The 17,766-nt window shown below is 39.9% G+C and overlaps 1 protein-coding gene across 4 annotated transcripts in view; it reads left to right on the top strand.

Moving 5' to 3' along the window:
• The window catches only part of LOC131066584 (protein translocase subunit SECA2, chloroplastic), a 195,507-nt gene that overhangs the window by 133,104 nt on the left and 44,637 nt on the right, over positions 1 to 17,766 (top strand). For all 4 annotated transcript variants that reach the window (XM_058001391.2, XM_058001389.2, XM_058001388.2 and 1 more), the window contains 4 exons: positions 8,125 to 8,179; positions 8,291 to 8,360; positions 8,526 to 8,715; positions 8,835 to 8,958. In XM_058001391.2, coding sequence (XP_057857374.1) covers positions 8,125 to 8,179; positions 8,291 to 8,360; positions 8,526 to 8,715; positions 8,835 to 8,958 — 439 coding nt within the window. The remainder of the gene's footprint in view (positions 1 to 8,124; positions 8,180 to 8,290; positions 8,361 to 8,525; positions 8,716 to 8,834; positions 8,959 to 17,766) is intronic.

Here is a 17,766-nt window from a genome sequence, read left to right as displayed (position 1 = left end):
CCTCACTGGAACTGCTGGACTCCTGAGGATCAAGGTCCCTCAAGCTCACACCAACTAGCCCTGCATCTGAAGTGGTAGGATCATCCTCATCAATCTGTGAAGGCTCCTTTGGCTCTACATCCCATCGTGCCGTTGGACTCTCCTTGTACATGAGTGTCTTGCGGTCAATGAGACGCAAAGCACTGTGTACAGCCACAAGCTTCTCTGCTCTCTTAGAGGTAAGTCTGTTCCTCTTAAGAGAGTGGATGAAGCTATATGTAGACCAGTTCCTCTCAGCAGCTGAAGAACTGGAAATCTGGGATAGCAGACGGATGGCTAGAGTGGTGGTCAAAGATTTCGGGCCATGACAATTCCACCATAAAAGTGGGTCCTTCTGTGCCATGTTGTCTATATCCATCTTTGCCGCATCTGAATAACCTCTAAGAGTGGCAAATCTTCCCCACTCAGTGTGCATTGTGCCGGCATCTCTGGAATCAAACATCTTCTCTATGCACCTAAAGAAACCCGCCTTCACCTCATCATCCTGAATCGGTGTCAGTCTACCCGGTCTAGCCTTGTACCACTTAGGATTCAAGGCAAAGGCAGCCATATGCAAAGGAGTGTTCAACTTGTCCCATCTACGCTGAATGATAGGTTGGATTTGTTCATTGTAGAATGCTAAAGAGGGGTACTTCACTCGCACAACAACCCTCATCTGGTCAAGCATAGAGTCAATGCACTCATACACCTCTCCAAGGTTAGGTGCATCCCCATCCCCATATCTGATCACCTGGAATATTGGAGTAATGATAGAGACAATGTATTTCGCATCAGTCCAAAACACATCACTCTTCACTATCTCCTTCACCCTTCTCCCTTGCTCTTTCTTGGCCTCAGCCCACCTATTCCACTCATTAGTCATAACCATGAGTTGCAATGCCTCTTGCAACTCAATCATTCTCTCCAAGAGAATGAAATAGGATGCATATCTAGTCTCAACTGGTTTCAAGAACTCCTTCTTCGCGAAGGTCTTGAAGAGTGCATGTGAAGTGTGGTGGTTGCAGATAAACATCTGCACATCTCTCGCATCGGTGACCACTCCTCTAATCTAGTCTATCTTCCCCATGTCCTTGAGTGCATTGTTCATGGCATGCACACAACATGGGGTCCACCAAATGTGTCTATAGGCTGCCTCAATGAGTCTCCCTGCTGCTCTACACACATGGGCTGCATCTGTCACTACTTGGACCACATTTTGTGGCCCAACCTCCTCAATAGCCTCCCTGAGGACCTGAAACTGGAAATCAGCATCTTTACAATGCCCTGTACAATTAACTGCTCTAAGGAAGTATGGGCCCTCTGCACATGTGACCATGACGTTGATGAGTGGATGATGGCTAATGTTCGTCCACCCATCCATAACTATGCTGCACCCCGATGCCACCCAACATGCCTTCATCTTCTCCATCAAAATATTGATCTTGGAATAGCTTTTATCCAAGATCGAGGTCCTCATTTTTGTCTCCCCTGGTGGCAGATAAGATGGTCCTCCCTTGGCCACCATAGCCATCATCTCCCTATAATAAGGAGACCGTGTAACATGAAATGGAATGCCATTGACAAAGAATAACTTGCCAATGGATTCATCTATCTCATCTCTCAGCTGCACATTAAACATATCAGTAATGGGGTTGCTTTGTGCTGTCTACAACTTACGTTTCCCAGCCCTGGCGGCAGTAGAAGTGGAAGTGGATGGAGATCCAAACATCATTCCTCCTGTCTGCGAAGCATGAGAAGTATGAAGTGCTGCCCTAGCAGACAAAGTAGTAGGCATTGAAATATTTGTGTCATCTGGAACCCCCCAAATCCTGTTAAACTCAATTTTGTACTGTATATTTTTGGCTTCCTCCAAAAACTTACAATGTTTCACGCCTTTTCCTCTCCAAAGCAGAAAGTGTGCATTCACCCTACTAATGCTACCGAACCATTCTGTGTCACAAATATTGTACTTCCACTTCCTTGTTCCCCCACTTGAATGTGATGCAGTACCTTGTACTGATATTCGTGAAGCAAACTGTTTTAGAGGAGACTTAGGATCAAAATGACCCCTAGCATATGGTGCCAACAACTCTGAAGGGCAACCTGTACTAGCTGGTGCACTTGCCATAGAGCTAGATTGGGCTTCAGGATCAGCCCCATCGTCACCCCCCTCATTTTCAGGTTCATATTTTAAATCATTCTCACTATGAGAATGGATTTCCATGTCATCTTCACTCATGCCTTGGGAACTCATTGTGAAATTGACACTGCATTTCACAAAATAAAAATAAAATCAGCCTAGTTTAACAATATATTTTTAAATTTTTTTCCTATTCATCTCAAAATGAGATTTGATGTTGAATCTTGATGCCCTCAAGATTCAACATCAAATCTCATTTTGAGTCTTGAGATGAATAGGGAAAAAAAATCCAAAAATGACATAGAACAATGAAAATCAGAAAATATTAAAAAAAAAAAACAAAAAAAACAAGAAAAAGTTGAAAAACCCTACCTTGTGCTTGAAAAATCTCTCAAAAATGTAGAAGAATCTTCTTCTTCCTCTTCTTGCTTCTTCTAGCTCCCATCACACTTGCAATCAGCTTTTCTCACCCCTTCAATCAGTCTTCTTCAAGTTTTTCTTCCTCTTTAGCTTGCTGGAAAAAAAAATCAGTTTACCAAAATGAGAATTAAATCTAAAAAAAAAAAACATGCTTTTGTGTTGTTTTGGGGGGTTGGGTGGGGCCCACGTCCAATTAGGGTTACCCCTTAATCCCCCTAAATGGCACATGTTTTTTAAAATGTGGCTTTTTTAGTTTGTTTAGGTGTGGGGACGCGGGAGACGTCTGGGCGTCTCCCAAGGAGATGCCCAGATGTCTCTGAGGATACGTCTCCACGTCCCGGCGGCGATTGGGTGGCGGTGGCGGGATGGCGGGGGATGTCGCGTCCCCGTCCCTCGTCCCCAAGACGTCCCTGATGGGGGGACGCGCCCAAAAAGGGGGGGGGATGCGTCCCCGTGGAATGCTGGTTTTATGTAAGTTCACTATTGCCATTATTCCTATTTCTAACCCTGCTCCCAAAAAGAGCTTGGTTAAGATAAAATTAATTGAGATCTCTTCACAAAACACTTACACTATTGTAAAAGGCAGTCTAGTGGGCAAAAGAATAAAATTAAAAAGGGTACTCTTCTGATTTGGGTGTAGAACACAATTCTACTATTGATAGGGTGGGAGGTTGAATCATTAGTCGATATAAACTTTTGATCCTTAATTGATTTGAACTTTTAATGGAACTTGTCAAACTCCAATTTGAAAAGTGAAAGGAATTGAAACTGAACTTAGAAAGAGATGCAACCACACAATTAAGCTAATGCACAAGAGTTATATGGAAACCCAGGATGGGAAAAACCACGGTTGGAAACGCTGCTAGGATCTACTGTACCAATCCAACCTCATAGTTGGAATGTTTACAAAGCTTTTTAGGGCACTAACTTCCAAGGAATCAACAAATTCTTTATAAGAGCACCAACTCTTCCAAAATCACAATTCAATGATCTAAGTAGCAACTTAGAAATTCTTAAATCACCAACTCTAAAAATGTCACAATTACAAGTTACAACTGATTACAGTCTCTGAGATTTCTTTTTATAACATTTGAAACATATAAGTAAGCAATTACACTTTGAACATGAACATACTCCAAATAGATATCTTGTATAATGTGTTCAAATATTTGATGAGTTTAAACAATAGAGCGAGAGCTCTATATAAACATTGAAACAATCATAAACTGAAGCTGAAAATAGAAACTAACTAAACACAACTAAGATAACTAAGATGACCGTTAAAGAAACATTACAATATTCTAATACCCTCCCTTAATGGTCATTGTTGTAATTACCCAAAGAAAAACAAAGAAGGCTGCCCCCTTCTTCTCAAGACGTTCTGTGACATGAGCCTGTCACTGACCCTATCACTAAGATGAGCTTGCCACTGACCCTCCCAGAATCTTGAGAACTTCTGGATAACACAAATCGTCCACAAACTTTTGCAGATGAGATGAGCATGACGGCCCAAAACAGACTGCAAGAAGCCACAATTTTTGAGGAAAAAATTGCTAAACCCAGAAACTGAAGTTCTCAAAGCATCGTTTTTTCGGGAAAAATGGTAAAACCCTAAGACAATAACACCTTTACCCATGATTTTTGAGGATAAAATCAGGCAAAACCCAACATGATTTTTGAGGCAAAAATCGAAAAACCCTTCCAATAATTATTGAGAAAATTATAAACCTTACAAAATAATTTTTAAGGTAAAAAATTATAAACCAAACAAAATAATTTTTTAGGATAAAACTTATAAAACGCAATGGAATAAGTTTTTTAGGATAAAATTTATAAAACCCACAGATATTTTTTAAGGATAAAAAATATAAACCCACTGATTAATTTTTTTTAAGGGACAAAAATTAAAAAATTCCATCCACAAATTAGAGAGCCCTCCCGAACAGCAGAAAATCTAACTAGGGGAAAACCAAACACGTAGAAGAAAAAACAAGAACAAGATGACCGTTCGCAGGTAGAAAGGGATAAACTCCCATCGCAGAGAATTAACTCCTGTCGCAAGAAGACTGGGACGACCGTTTGTAGGGATTTTTGGAGAAGCCACAGAGAAGCCTACATTGAAACCCACAAGAAAAACGCGAACACGGGAAAACACAAACACTCATGAACACAAAAAGAAAATAAACTTTCCATCGCAAAATATATAGATGTCGTAAAAGACAATTTCCAGTCACAAAAACGCAGGAAACTCTCGTCGTCTGGCACAAGCAAAAATTCTTGATGGCGAACACAACAATGGAAATCACAGACGCGTGAGCTGGTGCCAAGAAGAAACAAAGACAAACACGTGGCCATGAAAAACCCTTGAAAACAAAAATCGCAAACTCTTCACACAAAGCTCGCGAACCTGCAGATAGGAAAACCTTCGATTCTGTACTCTAAAATCCTATATGATCTTTGCCCTGAAGACGGGTCAAAACCCTTCATGGGTTTGAACCAAAGAAACGGGACTCGGACTCGGCAAGGACTTGGCAAGGATGACCTAGACTTAGGACTCGGAGTCAGACTCGGCTGGACTCGGGAAAGTGAAAAACTCAAGAAATTTAGAGATTTTTAAAGATTTAAAATTTGTTTCATGCACCCTTTATTGAATACACCTTAAAGACACAATAACATCATCAAACTCGGCTCATTTGATTACATACACAAGTATACATCAATCACATAAGCATAAACGCAAATTGTAGGTGAAGGAAATAACAAACATAGATTTATAAATATTGTCAAATGTATACAATATTACAAAACTCATGGAATAAAAAATCCATGTTATCATATGATCATCATCAAATTTTCGATACAAATACCATAGGTAAATACAACTACAAGCCTATGGCTCAGAGGAGCCTGCACCCTTCGGCCCCGACCCCCTGGGAAGGCATCTAAGGTAGGTCCTGGATGATTCAACAACCATAGCCACTCCTCGTGACACAATGCCATGCTCACCAACATCAGGAACATTTGTGTTACTATCTACCTCTGAATCTCCTGTCTCTGCTCGTGCTCTCCACTCCTCTGCCATGGCTACAGTCTCAGCCTCTATATCTACCTGGTCGATCCAATCAGTGTCAGACTCTGAGGTTAAATTTTCCCTACTTCTATCGACGTAGTTTCCCCCCATATTTTTCAATGGGGGCTTGGGGGCAGTGCCCCCAAGGTGGGGTCAAGGGGCATCGCCCCTTGCAGACTCTTATTATTTAGTAAAGGCATTAGGTGTTATTTTTCTATTGGTTGACATGTTGTAACCCTAATTTTTTTCATTCTCAAGTGGAGGTTGTAGTGAACAAAGACGAGATTATTCATTTTAAAAAATATTTAAAATATGCATTTTTTAAGGCCTTCTTTGGGCCTTGCCGCCGACTGAGTCCTAGGCACGGGACTCGCCAAGTTTGGCAAGTTTATGCCAAACTCGCCAACTCGGCGAGTCTGGCGAGTTCGCCCCTTGGACTCGGACGAGTCCGAGTCCAAGCTCGCCAAACTCGGGGAGCATAAATCGTACTCAGACTCGCTGAGTTTGGCGAGTCCTGGTCGATTTTCCAATCTCTGGTTTGAACACAGAAACCCGCCTTTGCAAATCTGTACCAAAATAGAGAGCCGGAAAAGCCTTCCCAAAAAACCCAAACCCTCCCATGAGGGAGACAGGCTTAGACCTGCTCTGATACCATGTTCAAATATTCGATGATATTAAACAATAGAGTGAGAGCTCTATATAAAGATTTTACAAGAGACAATGTTTCTAAAAGAAACAATCGTAAACTGAATCTGAAAATAGAAACTAACTAAAGATGACTAAGATGACTAAGATGACCATTAAAGAAACATTACAATATTCTAATATAGTGGTGATCTGAAAAATCATTTCTGTAAATTGAGTGCAAACTGAATATAAATCTGCAAATACCTCACACTGTCATAAACTTCAATTAGCAATCTCAGCAAAGCATGATTCCCTAATGGAGAACTGGAACTTAATCAAATGATCTTCTTGCTACACAGGTGCTGCTGTTCTGTTTTGCAGGTGTTGCTGTTCTTTTTTTCTGTTTCTTCGATGGATGATGTTTTCTGTCTTTTTATTTTCTCATGCCTGCATGCCTATCTTAAGCTTCTTTATGGCCTGTCTGCCACCTACTAGCATTAAAGTTTTTAAGTGGTGATCTCTGCCCTGCGAGCCACTTTTGAGTTAGGTCTGGGCCTGCCTGCCCTTCTTGCCTCTTTTGGTCTCGTTTCTATGCTGTTCTGACTTTTGGGATTGGGGCCCTTTTCCCTTCTTATAGAATCAAAAACATTTTACCATTTCATCTTTATAAAAATTGCCTTTGTTTATAAGTAGAACATGCAGACAAGATCAACAAAACATAATAAAACAAAAATCTCATCTATCATGTTGGCTAATAGTGTAAGTTTTGGGTTGTCAATATCTGTAGACTATAGATATGTGGCACATGTATGCATCATGCGCAGTTTTGCTCATTATTCTGAATTTTTGGTATCTTCTCTAAAGTTTAGTTTTCTTATCAGTGTTAAAATAATTACAGACCACTTTAACACTTCTGGACTTTTGAATGATGGATATTGTTTCAACAGTGAGCTGTGCTTTCATCACTGACAATTTTGACAGTGTACTTGTGGAACATTTATGCCTGAGAATAAGTGAAAAGGAAGCGTATGTTATATTTGTGGACTGATAATGAAGTAGATTTACAGAACTTTAGCATCAAAATCAAAACTCCGAATCATGTGTATGGTCTGCTGATTTCTAACTTCATGCCAGATATATGCAGCATGTCTTTTTTAATCTTTTCTCCTTGTCAATAAATCATCTTTGGTTTCATTCGCATTTGTTTTAAATCACATTGCAAATACTTTTTCAACTATGACTTTTGGCCAATAGTGCACTGAAGCTCTGCTTTTTTCTGTTATGGCTTTCCTTGTATTTGAATTTGCAAAAAATGTTCTGTATCATCCCATAAGATGATTCTTTAGAGTAATAAATATTGGTTCGAGGAGTTAGAGCTGATAACTTTCACTACTATCTGCATCATCTGAGACTGATACATAATATTTTATATCTAGCTTACCCCTGCTATTTTCGAACAGTATTAATTTTTTGTATATCAACTTTATCAGTTTTTGATTAAGGATCAAACAGGTTTTGAGGGGACCCGAAACCTCTAACATATATCAACTTTATCAGTTACTCTTTTCTATTGAGTGTATTTGTTCCTCTTATCAAACCGCATTTGATGTCCACCTTGAGAATGTAGATTTTGGTAGTAACGCTAGCGATTAAATACCTATACAATTTCCTCATTGGTTCATTCAGAACTTGTGGTGTTATTGACTTTGTGTTTTAGCCAGTAAGAATATTTTTCCCACAATCTTCAGTTAAGATAAAATAAATGTTGCATATGCTTTCTTTTTATCAATCGATGAGAATGAAATGCATTAAATGCAAGGCTGCACTAATCTGAATATCTAAATTACAGATATATGCAAGCTGTTATGGACGAAATTGTTCTCAGAAATGTAAATTCACATAAGGTCCGTTGATATTTAATCTGGAAGAAAACCATGTCATTTCTAATTTGTTGTTTTTGAACCTAGATTACATAATTTGGTACCTTTAGATATCTAACTTTTTTATTTATTCAGGCTCCTAGGTACTGGAATTTACGAAATCTTTTGGATGACTTTCATGCTATTACAGAGAGAGCATTTGTTGGTGAGTTTCAACTCTACTAAAACTATAATTTATATATAGTGTTTCATTCATGATCCATCATTTTAATATCTTTAGTAGGCCACGTCCAAGCTTGCCACCTTGCATTGAGAGATTGGGTTGTTTACATTTTAATTCTTTCTGTTAAGAGTTTTATTCCATTTGCAGATACGTTTGCTGGTGTTTCTGAAGAAACATTTGCAGTATCTCTAGAGCACTTTTGCCGAATGCACATTCAAGAACTTGATACCTTCCAGATTCAAAACCTTCCTGTGCCTCCAGATATGTTCAAAGGAATCCATGCTAAGGCCTTTTCTTTCAAGCGCTGGCTTCTGCTTACATCAGATGGATCAGTCATGTAAGTCTTTAGATCTTAATCTTTGTATGGGGTTTCTTGCATACTGTTTTCATTTACTTTGGATTTTCTTCCAATCAATTCGTTTATACTGTCTCATTGGATGATCTCTTTAAATTCAGGTCTGGAAAGTACCAGGACAATGTCAATCTTCTTCGTAAATACTTTGGAGATTTTTTGATTGCTTCTTACATAGAAGCAGTCAGAGACTCTGGCTATGATAATACATATGCGCAAGAAGTTGAGGTACAACATACTATTGTCATAGTTATCGTTCTTTTTTTTTAAACTATATAAAAAAATATGTTTTTAATCCTGGTGCTTGTATGTTTTTGTCCTAAATACCTCAAACGCATGTTATGCACAGCTTTACAAGCGTACACTATAACTAAATTATATCCTAGTCCTATGGGTTAAATTCAATTAAAACATCTAAGTCTTAAGCCAAAATTCTATAAGTCTAAAATTCTGGAACGAGCATATGGTTAGAATTCGACATGATTAACTTTGGCTTTAATGTTAGATGCAACTCTAACAACCATAAGCAAAGAATAGGCTTGAGGGAAAGCTTAGAGGAGGAACATGTGAGCTAAAGATGTCTTGCAATTTTTAGACTTGGCTCAGACTCAGCAAACTGTTTTTGGCTTGAGCTTGGGCTTAGAGCTCAAACTTGGCTAAGACTTTGCAAATTAAAAAAAAAAATAAAGATAGAGATTTTCAAGGATTTAAAGCTTTTATCCTGCAGCCTTCTATATAGGAAATTTAAAGACACAATAAACTAATCAAATGTAAGCTACTTTGATCACATTCACAATTATACATTTGATTACATGATTACAAAAGTGAATTTTAGTTGAAGGATACAACATTTTTAAATATATAAATGATGTAAAATGTGTAAGGTGTACAAAACTCATGAATTATGATACATGGACTATGATATCCATGGCATCAAAAACAAAAACCACAATATGGAGTCATGAAGAATGGTAGAAAGGAGATTGTATTGCTCAACTCAGTATTGCTAGCAATACGTGGAGTCATGTGCTTGTATCTTGGACAAGTCTGCAAATGCTGCTACAATCATAGGAGCTTACTTAGGATAGGAATTGACTCAGCAAACTAGAAGTATAAATTTAACTTAATTATGTGGGATGTAATTGGGAAAAAGTTGAAAAAAATAAAAATTTGTTGCTTTTCCATGTAGCATGGCTCAAAATGATTTCATGTTTTATTTTTGAAAACTAGAGCAAATGTATAGGGGCAACAATCCAAAATCAAAGCCATTGAGACCATAAAAATCTCTGTGGTGCATGCCATTTATAATAGTTTTATTGCTTTTAACCAACCACCAATGGTCCTCTAAACCCTTCAATAAACACTTGTCTTTTACACTTTTATGTTTGAGTGTTTTCAATCTTTTTTTCTTTTCTGTTTTATCCAATTTCAAACTCGACTTGGTTGAGTCTTAACGATAGGTCTTGTTGAGTACTTGGGTCCTAGGTCACAAGTCACAAGTCCTTGGGCATTTAGTCTTGAAACACTTATAATGTAAGATGATGTTGCAATGTTTTTATTCATCGTAGAAGATTGAAAGCTTGATGTAGTGCTCCACCCCAGTATGACTTTTTTGGTAGTTTGGTTTTTTGTGTTTTTTTGTTTTTTTCAGTTTTATGTTTGAGTGTTTTCAATCTTTTATTCTTTTCTGTTTTATCCAATTTCAAACTCGACTTGGTTGAGTCTTAACGATAGGTCTTGTTGAGTACTTGGGTCCTAGGTCACAAGTCACAAGTCCTTGGGCATTGATTTACTCTAGTTGCCTTTATACTTGTGAAGTTTGGGCAAGTCTTGGCGAGTTTTGAAACACTAATAATGTAAGATGATGTTGCAATGTTTTTATTCATCGTAGAAGATTGAAAGCTTGATGTAGTGCTCCACCCCGGTATGACTTTTTTGGTAGTTTGGTTTTTTGTGTTTTTTTGTTTTTTTCAGTTTTCTGATTTTTTTTGTTTTTATGCTTAGTTTGCAATTTAAATGGAAATAACAATAAATGTATGCTGGAAATAACAGTACAGCAAATACACGCAAAATTGATATTTGTTTTTGTACTTTATTTGGATTAACTAGATAGTTACATACCATACAAATCAGGTACAGGTCTGATTGTGTTTGTCACATGCTGAAATTGCCAAGTTGAGCCTGATTTTGACCAGCAAATGGATTCCTCTTGGTCTGATCTATATTTTCAGATTGGTACAAGATCTGATCTGCCTCTTTGTAGCCCTCAAAACCCTCACATCCCACTTGGAATGCTCTGTTTGGCTAAAGGGGGTGTACGAATGGGTGTAGGTGTTTTGAATATTGATAAGTGGTATCTCAAATGGTTCAGATGTGCTCCTTGGTCTGAAACTTCAATCATTCCCTGTACTTTTCACTGCTGCAACCTGAAAATGAATTCGTTCCATAATTTTCTCTGAATGATTGTAATAATTCAGTCCCTTGGGAGGTCTTCCACTCTTGCAGGCCTTTTGAATTTCAAGGGTTTTCGTCCTTGCAACCTGTAAATTTCACCCTATGTGCCAGAGCTCTGAAATCAAACTCTCCACTGTAAAAATGATGTTAATAAGGTTACCAAATGGAGACCCAAAAGTCTATTTATTTTAATAAAATAAAAATTATATCTTCTCCAGGCTGCGTTCACCTTCATGGCCCCCTTAATTTAATTTATTGTCTTTTTTAAAACAACTTGGCTCTTACTAGGTGGCCGTACCCCTTGGCTGTCCCCTTTTTATTTTTCATTAAGTTACTTTATTAAAATATTATAAAGTGACTTTATAATAAAGCACTTTATTTTATTTAATTAAAACATTAAAGTTAATAATTTAATAATTTATTTTTATTCTGAAACCATCCACCTAACCGCTGCAACTGAAAATTGAATCCCTCCTAAAAAAATAGGAGTCTGTATTTGGACATTTGAAATGGTTCACAAATCCCTTTGGAAAGCTTTGCAAACCCTGTTTGGTTCCTCTATTCACTGTGCTGACCTACGGGAATCTTGATAAGTGGGCAACCCTACTAAAAATAGAACTACCTAAGAAGGGAACATTACAATCCGCCCTCCCTGAGATTGCTTGTGCTCAAGCAACCTCAACTCTGGATGCTGTAGAATCTGCTCGCTCTCCCATGCATCATCCTCCAATGGCAGATCCTTTCACTTCACCAAATACTCCCTAATGACCCTCCTCTTCAATCTTTGCTCTCTAGTATCAATAATGGCCTCAAGGATGAGAATCAACTTCCCATTGTCATCCAGGAGTGGTAGTGCTTTAGAAGGAACCACATTGTGCCCAATCACCTTCTTGAGGTGAGATACATGGAAGACATTGTGCACCTTGCTGTTTGCTGGCAGCTCTGACTCATAATCCACCTCTCCAATGTGTCTAATAATCTTGAAAGGAGAATAATTTCATGGCTTGAGTTTCTTTGCTCCACTCTTCCTGAGGGTAGACTGATGGTAGGGTTGTGTTAGTAGCCTAAGTGGATTGAATTATAAGCATACAAAACACTGATCTGAATTACAACAATCATGGCATAGTACGACACCGGCATATGCAATAATGTGCTATATGCAACACAAAGATATATCATATTAATTTCCACAATCTGGCCCCTTCAAATGTGCTACAAGTCTGCATATAAAGAGTTTGCGGTTGGTTAGGCCATCAACTGTCATACAACTAACCCTTAGTTATGACTTAAACTATTGTTTTCTTTAATACATTTCCAAAAAGTCTTATTTACTAATTAACTGGCTTACATCATCCCCCCCAAAACTTGTCGTCTTCTAGACGACACAAAACAACAAAACAAAAACTATCTACTAAGAGGGACAAGAGGGCGTCCCTGTTTCTGACGTGGCACGCTCTGGTATGGTCCTCAGATCTCTTTCAGCAGCGAGTTGTTTTCCCCGAGTTGCTTTAAGAAGCCTGAGGGCATCCATTCGGTCCTTCTCAGAGGCAACCAACTCCTGTTCCTTTCCCAGCCGGGTGGTTCTTTCTTGTGCCACTTCTCGTTCCAGAGCTTTGATTCTTTCCTTTAGCTCACTCTCTCGTTGCAGGGATAAGGCGTGTTCTCCTTCCATTTTGCTAGCTTTCCATGTCACCCCTTAGAGCTGTAAAAATGTAGTACGAATGGTCTGCTCCATGGTAGTGAGGGTCCCCATCACTTCCTGATCTCTTATATGCCCTCTAAGAATCTGTGGCACCCCCTTGTTTGCTATCATCTCCAAAGTCTCCTTGTCAGGCCAACCTTGGTTTCTCATCTTCTCAGAGAACTCCCTTTCACAACCCTCTATCATAAATGCCATTAGGGCTTCTGCTGCCTTCACTATAGCACCCACATCGGATCCTCGAGAATGATCTATCATCCTCTATGTAGCTGTCCTCATTACTTCCAACTCTGAAAAAAATTGCTGCGTAACGTTACGCTTCAAACCCTCTGGCAACCTCTTCTGGTGAAGATGTGCTGTGCCCTTTCCCAGTTTCTCCAGTCCTCGGGCTCTCCTCCAGTTGGCCAAACCCCAATGATGGTGAGGGTGGTAGCACCTCTATATCCATTTGGAACTTAGCCAGTAGGCTGTTGGCTTCCGCCTCCATATCTTTTTCCTCTCTGGGATGTGAGTCTCCTGGATGTGTTTGACGTGTTTCTGCTTCATCCTCCATATCCTTTTCCTGATGTGTTTCTCCTGTGTCCCCTCCGCCCATGGTTGGATTGCTAACTGGGTCAGTTAGTGGTGTAACCACCAATGCTATGGCTCTCGCCGCTTCCACACCCCTTGGTGTGTTTATATGGAGGGTGTGGGCCCCTGCATTATGTCGCCGTAAACCCACTAGTCTGGATTGGCATGAGGCTCCCTGGAATCCTAGCACCAAGTGTGTCGTGGACGAAACCTGTGGCAGCCTTGGCACCAGCTGTGCCTAATGGTTCTTGTCTTGTCCTCTTCTCGAGTGCTTCCATGTGTACTACTGCAAGAGTTTTCAGGTGTAGCTAGTGGTACATGGCTGGTTTGTAGGGCTCCAACCGATTCGCGGCCACAAAATCCCCTCTATGTTCCGACGCCACCTGCGTTTTCAATGCTCCCAAGAAGAGGGCAATGATATGGTGTGGCATATACAACGTTTTATGCTTCAGGAGCATAGCCTCTTTTACTCGATTGGATAGAACCCGACCCTAGTTGTATATTTTGTCGTTGCTTAGTCCGTACATAAGGCATAGCATCCATATGGCAACATCTGATGCTCGGCTTGTCGCGGTCAGCTTGCTCTTCAGGATGTCCATCATGCATCTCCATTCTGGTGAAGTGAAGTATGACTTTTTCAGGCATCTTCTATTATTGTTCTGCCACAAACTGCCCCATTGTTCTTCTGTTAGTGTATTGCCACATATGTGCTCCAACAACCTCTTCTTTTCTTCAGTAGGCATTTTGGCAGATGGTTTCTTCGCTGAATCCCCATTACTTGGGACGACAAAAACCTTTTTGAACTCCTTGGGCGCATAAGAAATGATCACCGTCTATCCCAAATAGTCAATCACTGATGTATGCTTGTGCTGCTCATATCCATGGACCATGGCTCGCAATATGGGCTCAAATTCTTTTAGATTGAAGATAGGCATGAAAATGATTTTGTCCACCTCCGCTCTTCGTAATGCAATTTTCAGGGGGTGCTCGTCCTCATTGCTTCCCCACCACCTTCTACATTTGGCTCCAGTAACTCCTTCAAATGTCAGGTTCTCTACAGTCACTAGTTCTTGCATTTTCTCTTGGCTTTTCTTGCTGGTCTTGGGAGTGGCCAATTTCGTTGTACCTCTTTGTTTGTTGTTGGAAGTATCGGCTTTGTAACTTATCTTGTAACTACCCTTTTTAGGGTCTCCAAGGCTGCCTCTCACCATGTCTCCTCGCTCTTCCGCCTTCAACTCTCTGGCATACCCTCCTTTAGGCGTACACACCTTCTTTTGTGTGAACACTCTGCTTGTGTTTTCCTTGCGCTTGCTACCACCTCCGCTTCCTTATTCGTATGCACTCTCCTTGTTTGCGGAGTTATGCCTCGCCATCCACCCTCCTTGCAAAATTGCGTTGTTTCTACGCACGCCTCCCCTTGCGTACACTGCTTCCACCTTCACACTGCTCTCTTTGTCTTCTATGCGTATGCTCTCCACTGCGTACACCTCCGCCTGGCTTCCTCCTGCATACACCTTCGCAGGGCTTCCTCCGTCTGCCACTTCCTTGTATGCCTCGACACGACCCCCTCCTTTGGTTTCCCCTCTGTGTATGCCTTTCGCCGCGTACACCTCTCCCTGGCCTCCTTCCGCGTACACCACCTCCATTGTGTACACCTCTGCCTGGGCGTACACCGCCTGGGCGTACACCTCCATGACGTGCACCTCCGCCTGGCTTCTTCTATTTGCGGACCTTGCGCGTACACCACCTTCCACCGCGTACACCTCCCTACACTCCCTTCGACTTGCTTCCCTTACGCGTTCGAAGTCCCTCTTCGTGGCGGTTATAATTTCGGCGTACACCTCCCTTCCAATGCCTTCACTCCCCCGCACACTTCCCCTCGCACGCCTTTTGTTGTTTGTAACTAGGGATATATAGGGTTTGGATTGCCTTAAGGCAACATCCGAACCCTTTTAGGTATGGGCCCTAAAGGGTAATGTGACCCCAAGTCTAGGCCCAGCCCTATCTCTCATGCTATCCTAAATACTCACGCCATAATAATATTGGCGCCAAAACCTAAAGGAGGCGGACTTGGAAATAAAGGTTAAAAGCGCATATAAATAAAGGACATTTTACAAGTCAAATGCATCAATTCAATCTCAAGTAAAAGCGAATGAGCTCTGCTGCTAAGGTGCGAATTCTCAAGGAAGGGTGCGAACTTATCCAGACTTGTGCGAAATTGTCCAAGAGGACATAGTGTATTTTGATGCAGTTTTGAAGCATGCAAAGAGATAGATCTGATATGTGAAGATCAGATTCAAGCTAAGTATTGTACTTATGATTTAGAGGAGAATATATAATCTGACCTGTGGGTCTTTTATGCTGGGTTTTTCCTCCTTGGAGGTTTTCCTAGGGTATGCGTGTTTGTCTCCTGTTTTTTTATTTCTGATTTTACTGAATGTTGGCTTATTTAAATACTACAAATCTGATTATAATCTAGGGCATAATCAAACATATAAATCTGATTAATGTACCTAGGGTATAAAATTACATGGTATCAGAGCTAAGGTGTCACTAACTTCTGATTTTAGCAAATCAATTGTTGCATATAGCTGTTGTTTGTTTTCAGATTAAAAATGTCAGGTTTGAAGGCTGAAGATAGACTTGAGGGAGCCATTGATTTTGCTGCTTGGAAAGTTCGTATCCTATTGATCCTTGAAGAGAATGATCTACTGAAATTTGTAGAAGAAGAAAGGTTGTCTCCTCTAGAAGATGCTGAAGAGCTGAAACTGTTCAAGAAAGATTCCCTGGCTAGAAGGATCATAATTGAGTCCGTCAAGAATCATCTTGTCACTGTCATATCAAAGTTTGTATCTGCCAGAGAAATGATCAAACACTGGGAAGGGATGTATGAAGTCAACAATCTCAGCAGGGCCCTTGCTCTAAGAGAACAACTTCTTCACATGAAAATGAAAGAAGAAGACTCAATCATAGCCTACTTCATGAAGATCAATGAACTAAAGGACAAGCTAAGCACTCTTGATTGCCAAATCTCAGATAAAGATCTTCTTATGATTGCATTAAATGGTCTACCTGATGAATGGGAGCCATTCATTCGTAGCATTGGTGGAAGAGCCGATCGTCCCAACTTTGAGCGTCTTCAATCTGATTGCATCGAAGAGGAATCTCGAATTGAGGTAAGAGGAAAACTCAAGAACTCTCTCAAAGATAATCATGTTCTCTTAACTAAATCTAGGAAAGGTGGTCATTAAAAGAAAGAGAAGAGAAGCAAAGATTTTAGATCCTCCTCCTATGATCCAAGGAAAAAGTCAAGAGATTCCTCTCACATTCGTTGCTTCAGATGTGATAAGTATGGTCACTATGCCAGAGATTGTCAGAATGACCCAAAGGAAAGGGAAGCCAATTTAAATGAAGTTGCCGAACAAAGTGAAGATTACCTTCTTATCTTTGCTCTATCCAGCAATGTTCCTACGGACAGCAATACGTGGATACTTGACATTGGTGCCTCCAGACACATCTCAGGATTTAGTGAGCATCTCTCAGATCTGATTGAAAAAGACACCAATCTTCATGTAGTAATCGGTGATGATGCTCGATACTCGGTAAAAAATTCTGGGACTACCTCTTTAAATCTAGATTCTGGTATTTCCTTGCAACTCTGTGATATTCTCTTTGTACCTGGTATTAAAAGAAATCTTATTTCCATTTCTACCTTAGAAGATAAGGGTTTGCAAATAGCATTTTCTGAAGGGAAATTACTCGCTTGGCCTAAGAAATCTAATTTCAAATCTGCTCGTATTATTGGAAATAGATGTGATAGTTTATATAAGCTTGCAGCTAATCCAATTCAAGCTCTCATCCATGAGACCCCTGAATCATGCGAGCTATGGCATAGAAGATTGGGTCACCTTCACTTTCAAGCTCTTCCCACTCTCGGTAAAATGGTTAAAGGTATGCCTAAACTCAGTTTATCTCATGATGATGCTTGTAAAGGTTGTGCAATGGGTAAGAATGTAAAGAATCCTTTTCATAAAAACGATAGTAGGGCTAAAGAAAGGTTAGAGTTTATTCATTCAGTTTTATGTGGTCCTATGTCTGTAGCATCTCCTAGCGGTTTCCTATATTATGTTATCTTCATATATGATTTCTCTAGGAAAACATGGATCTATTTTCTTAAATCTAAAAAGTCTGAAGGAGTCCTAAACAGATTTAAAGAATTCAAAGCCTTAGTTGAAAATACTACAGGAAATCGAATTAAATGTTTGAGGTCTAACAATTGAGGTGAATACACCTTAGGTAGTTTCTATGACTTT

This window comes from Cryptomeria japonica, chromosome 10, assembly GCF_030272615.1.
Source record: "Cryptomeria japonica chromosome 10, Sugi_1.0, whole genome shotgun sequence".
NCBI classification, from domain to species: domain Eukaryota; kingdom Viridiplantae; phylum Streptophyta; class Pinopsida; order Cupressales; family Cupressaceae; genus Cryptomeria; species Cryptomeria japonica.
This window is presented reverse-complemented; position numbering and strand designations above follow the sequence as displayed.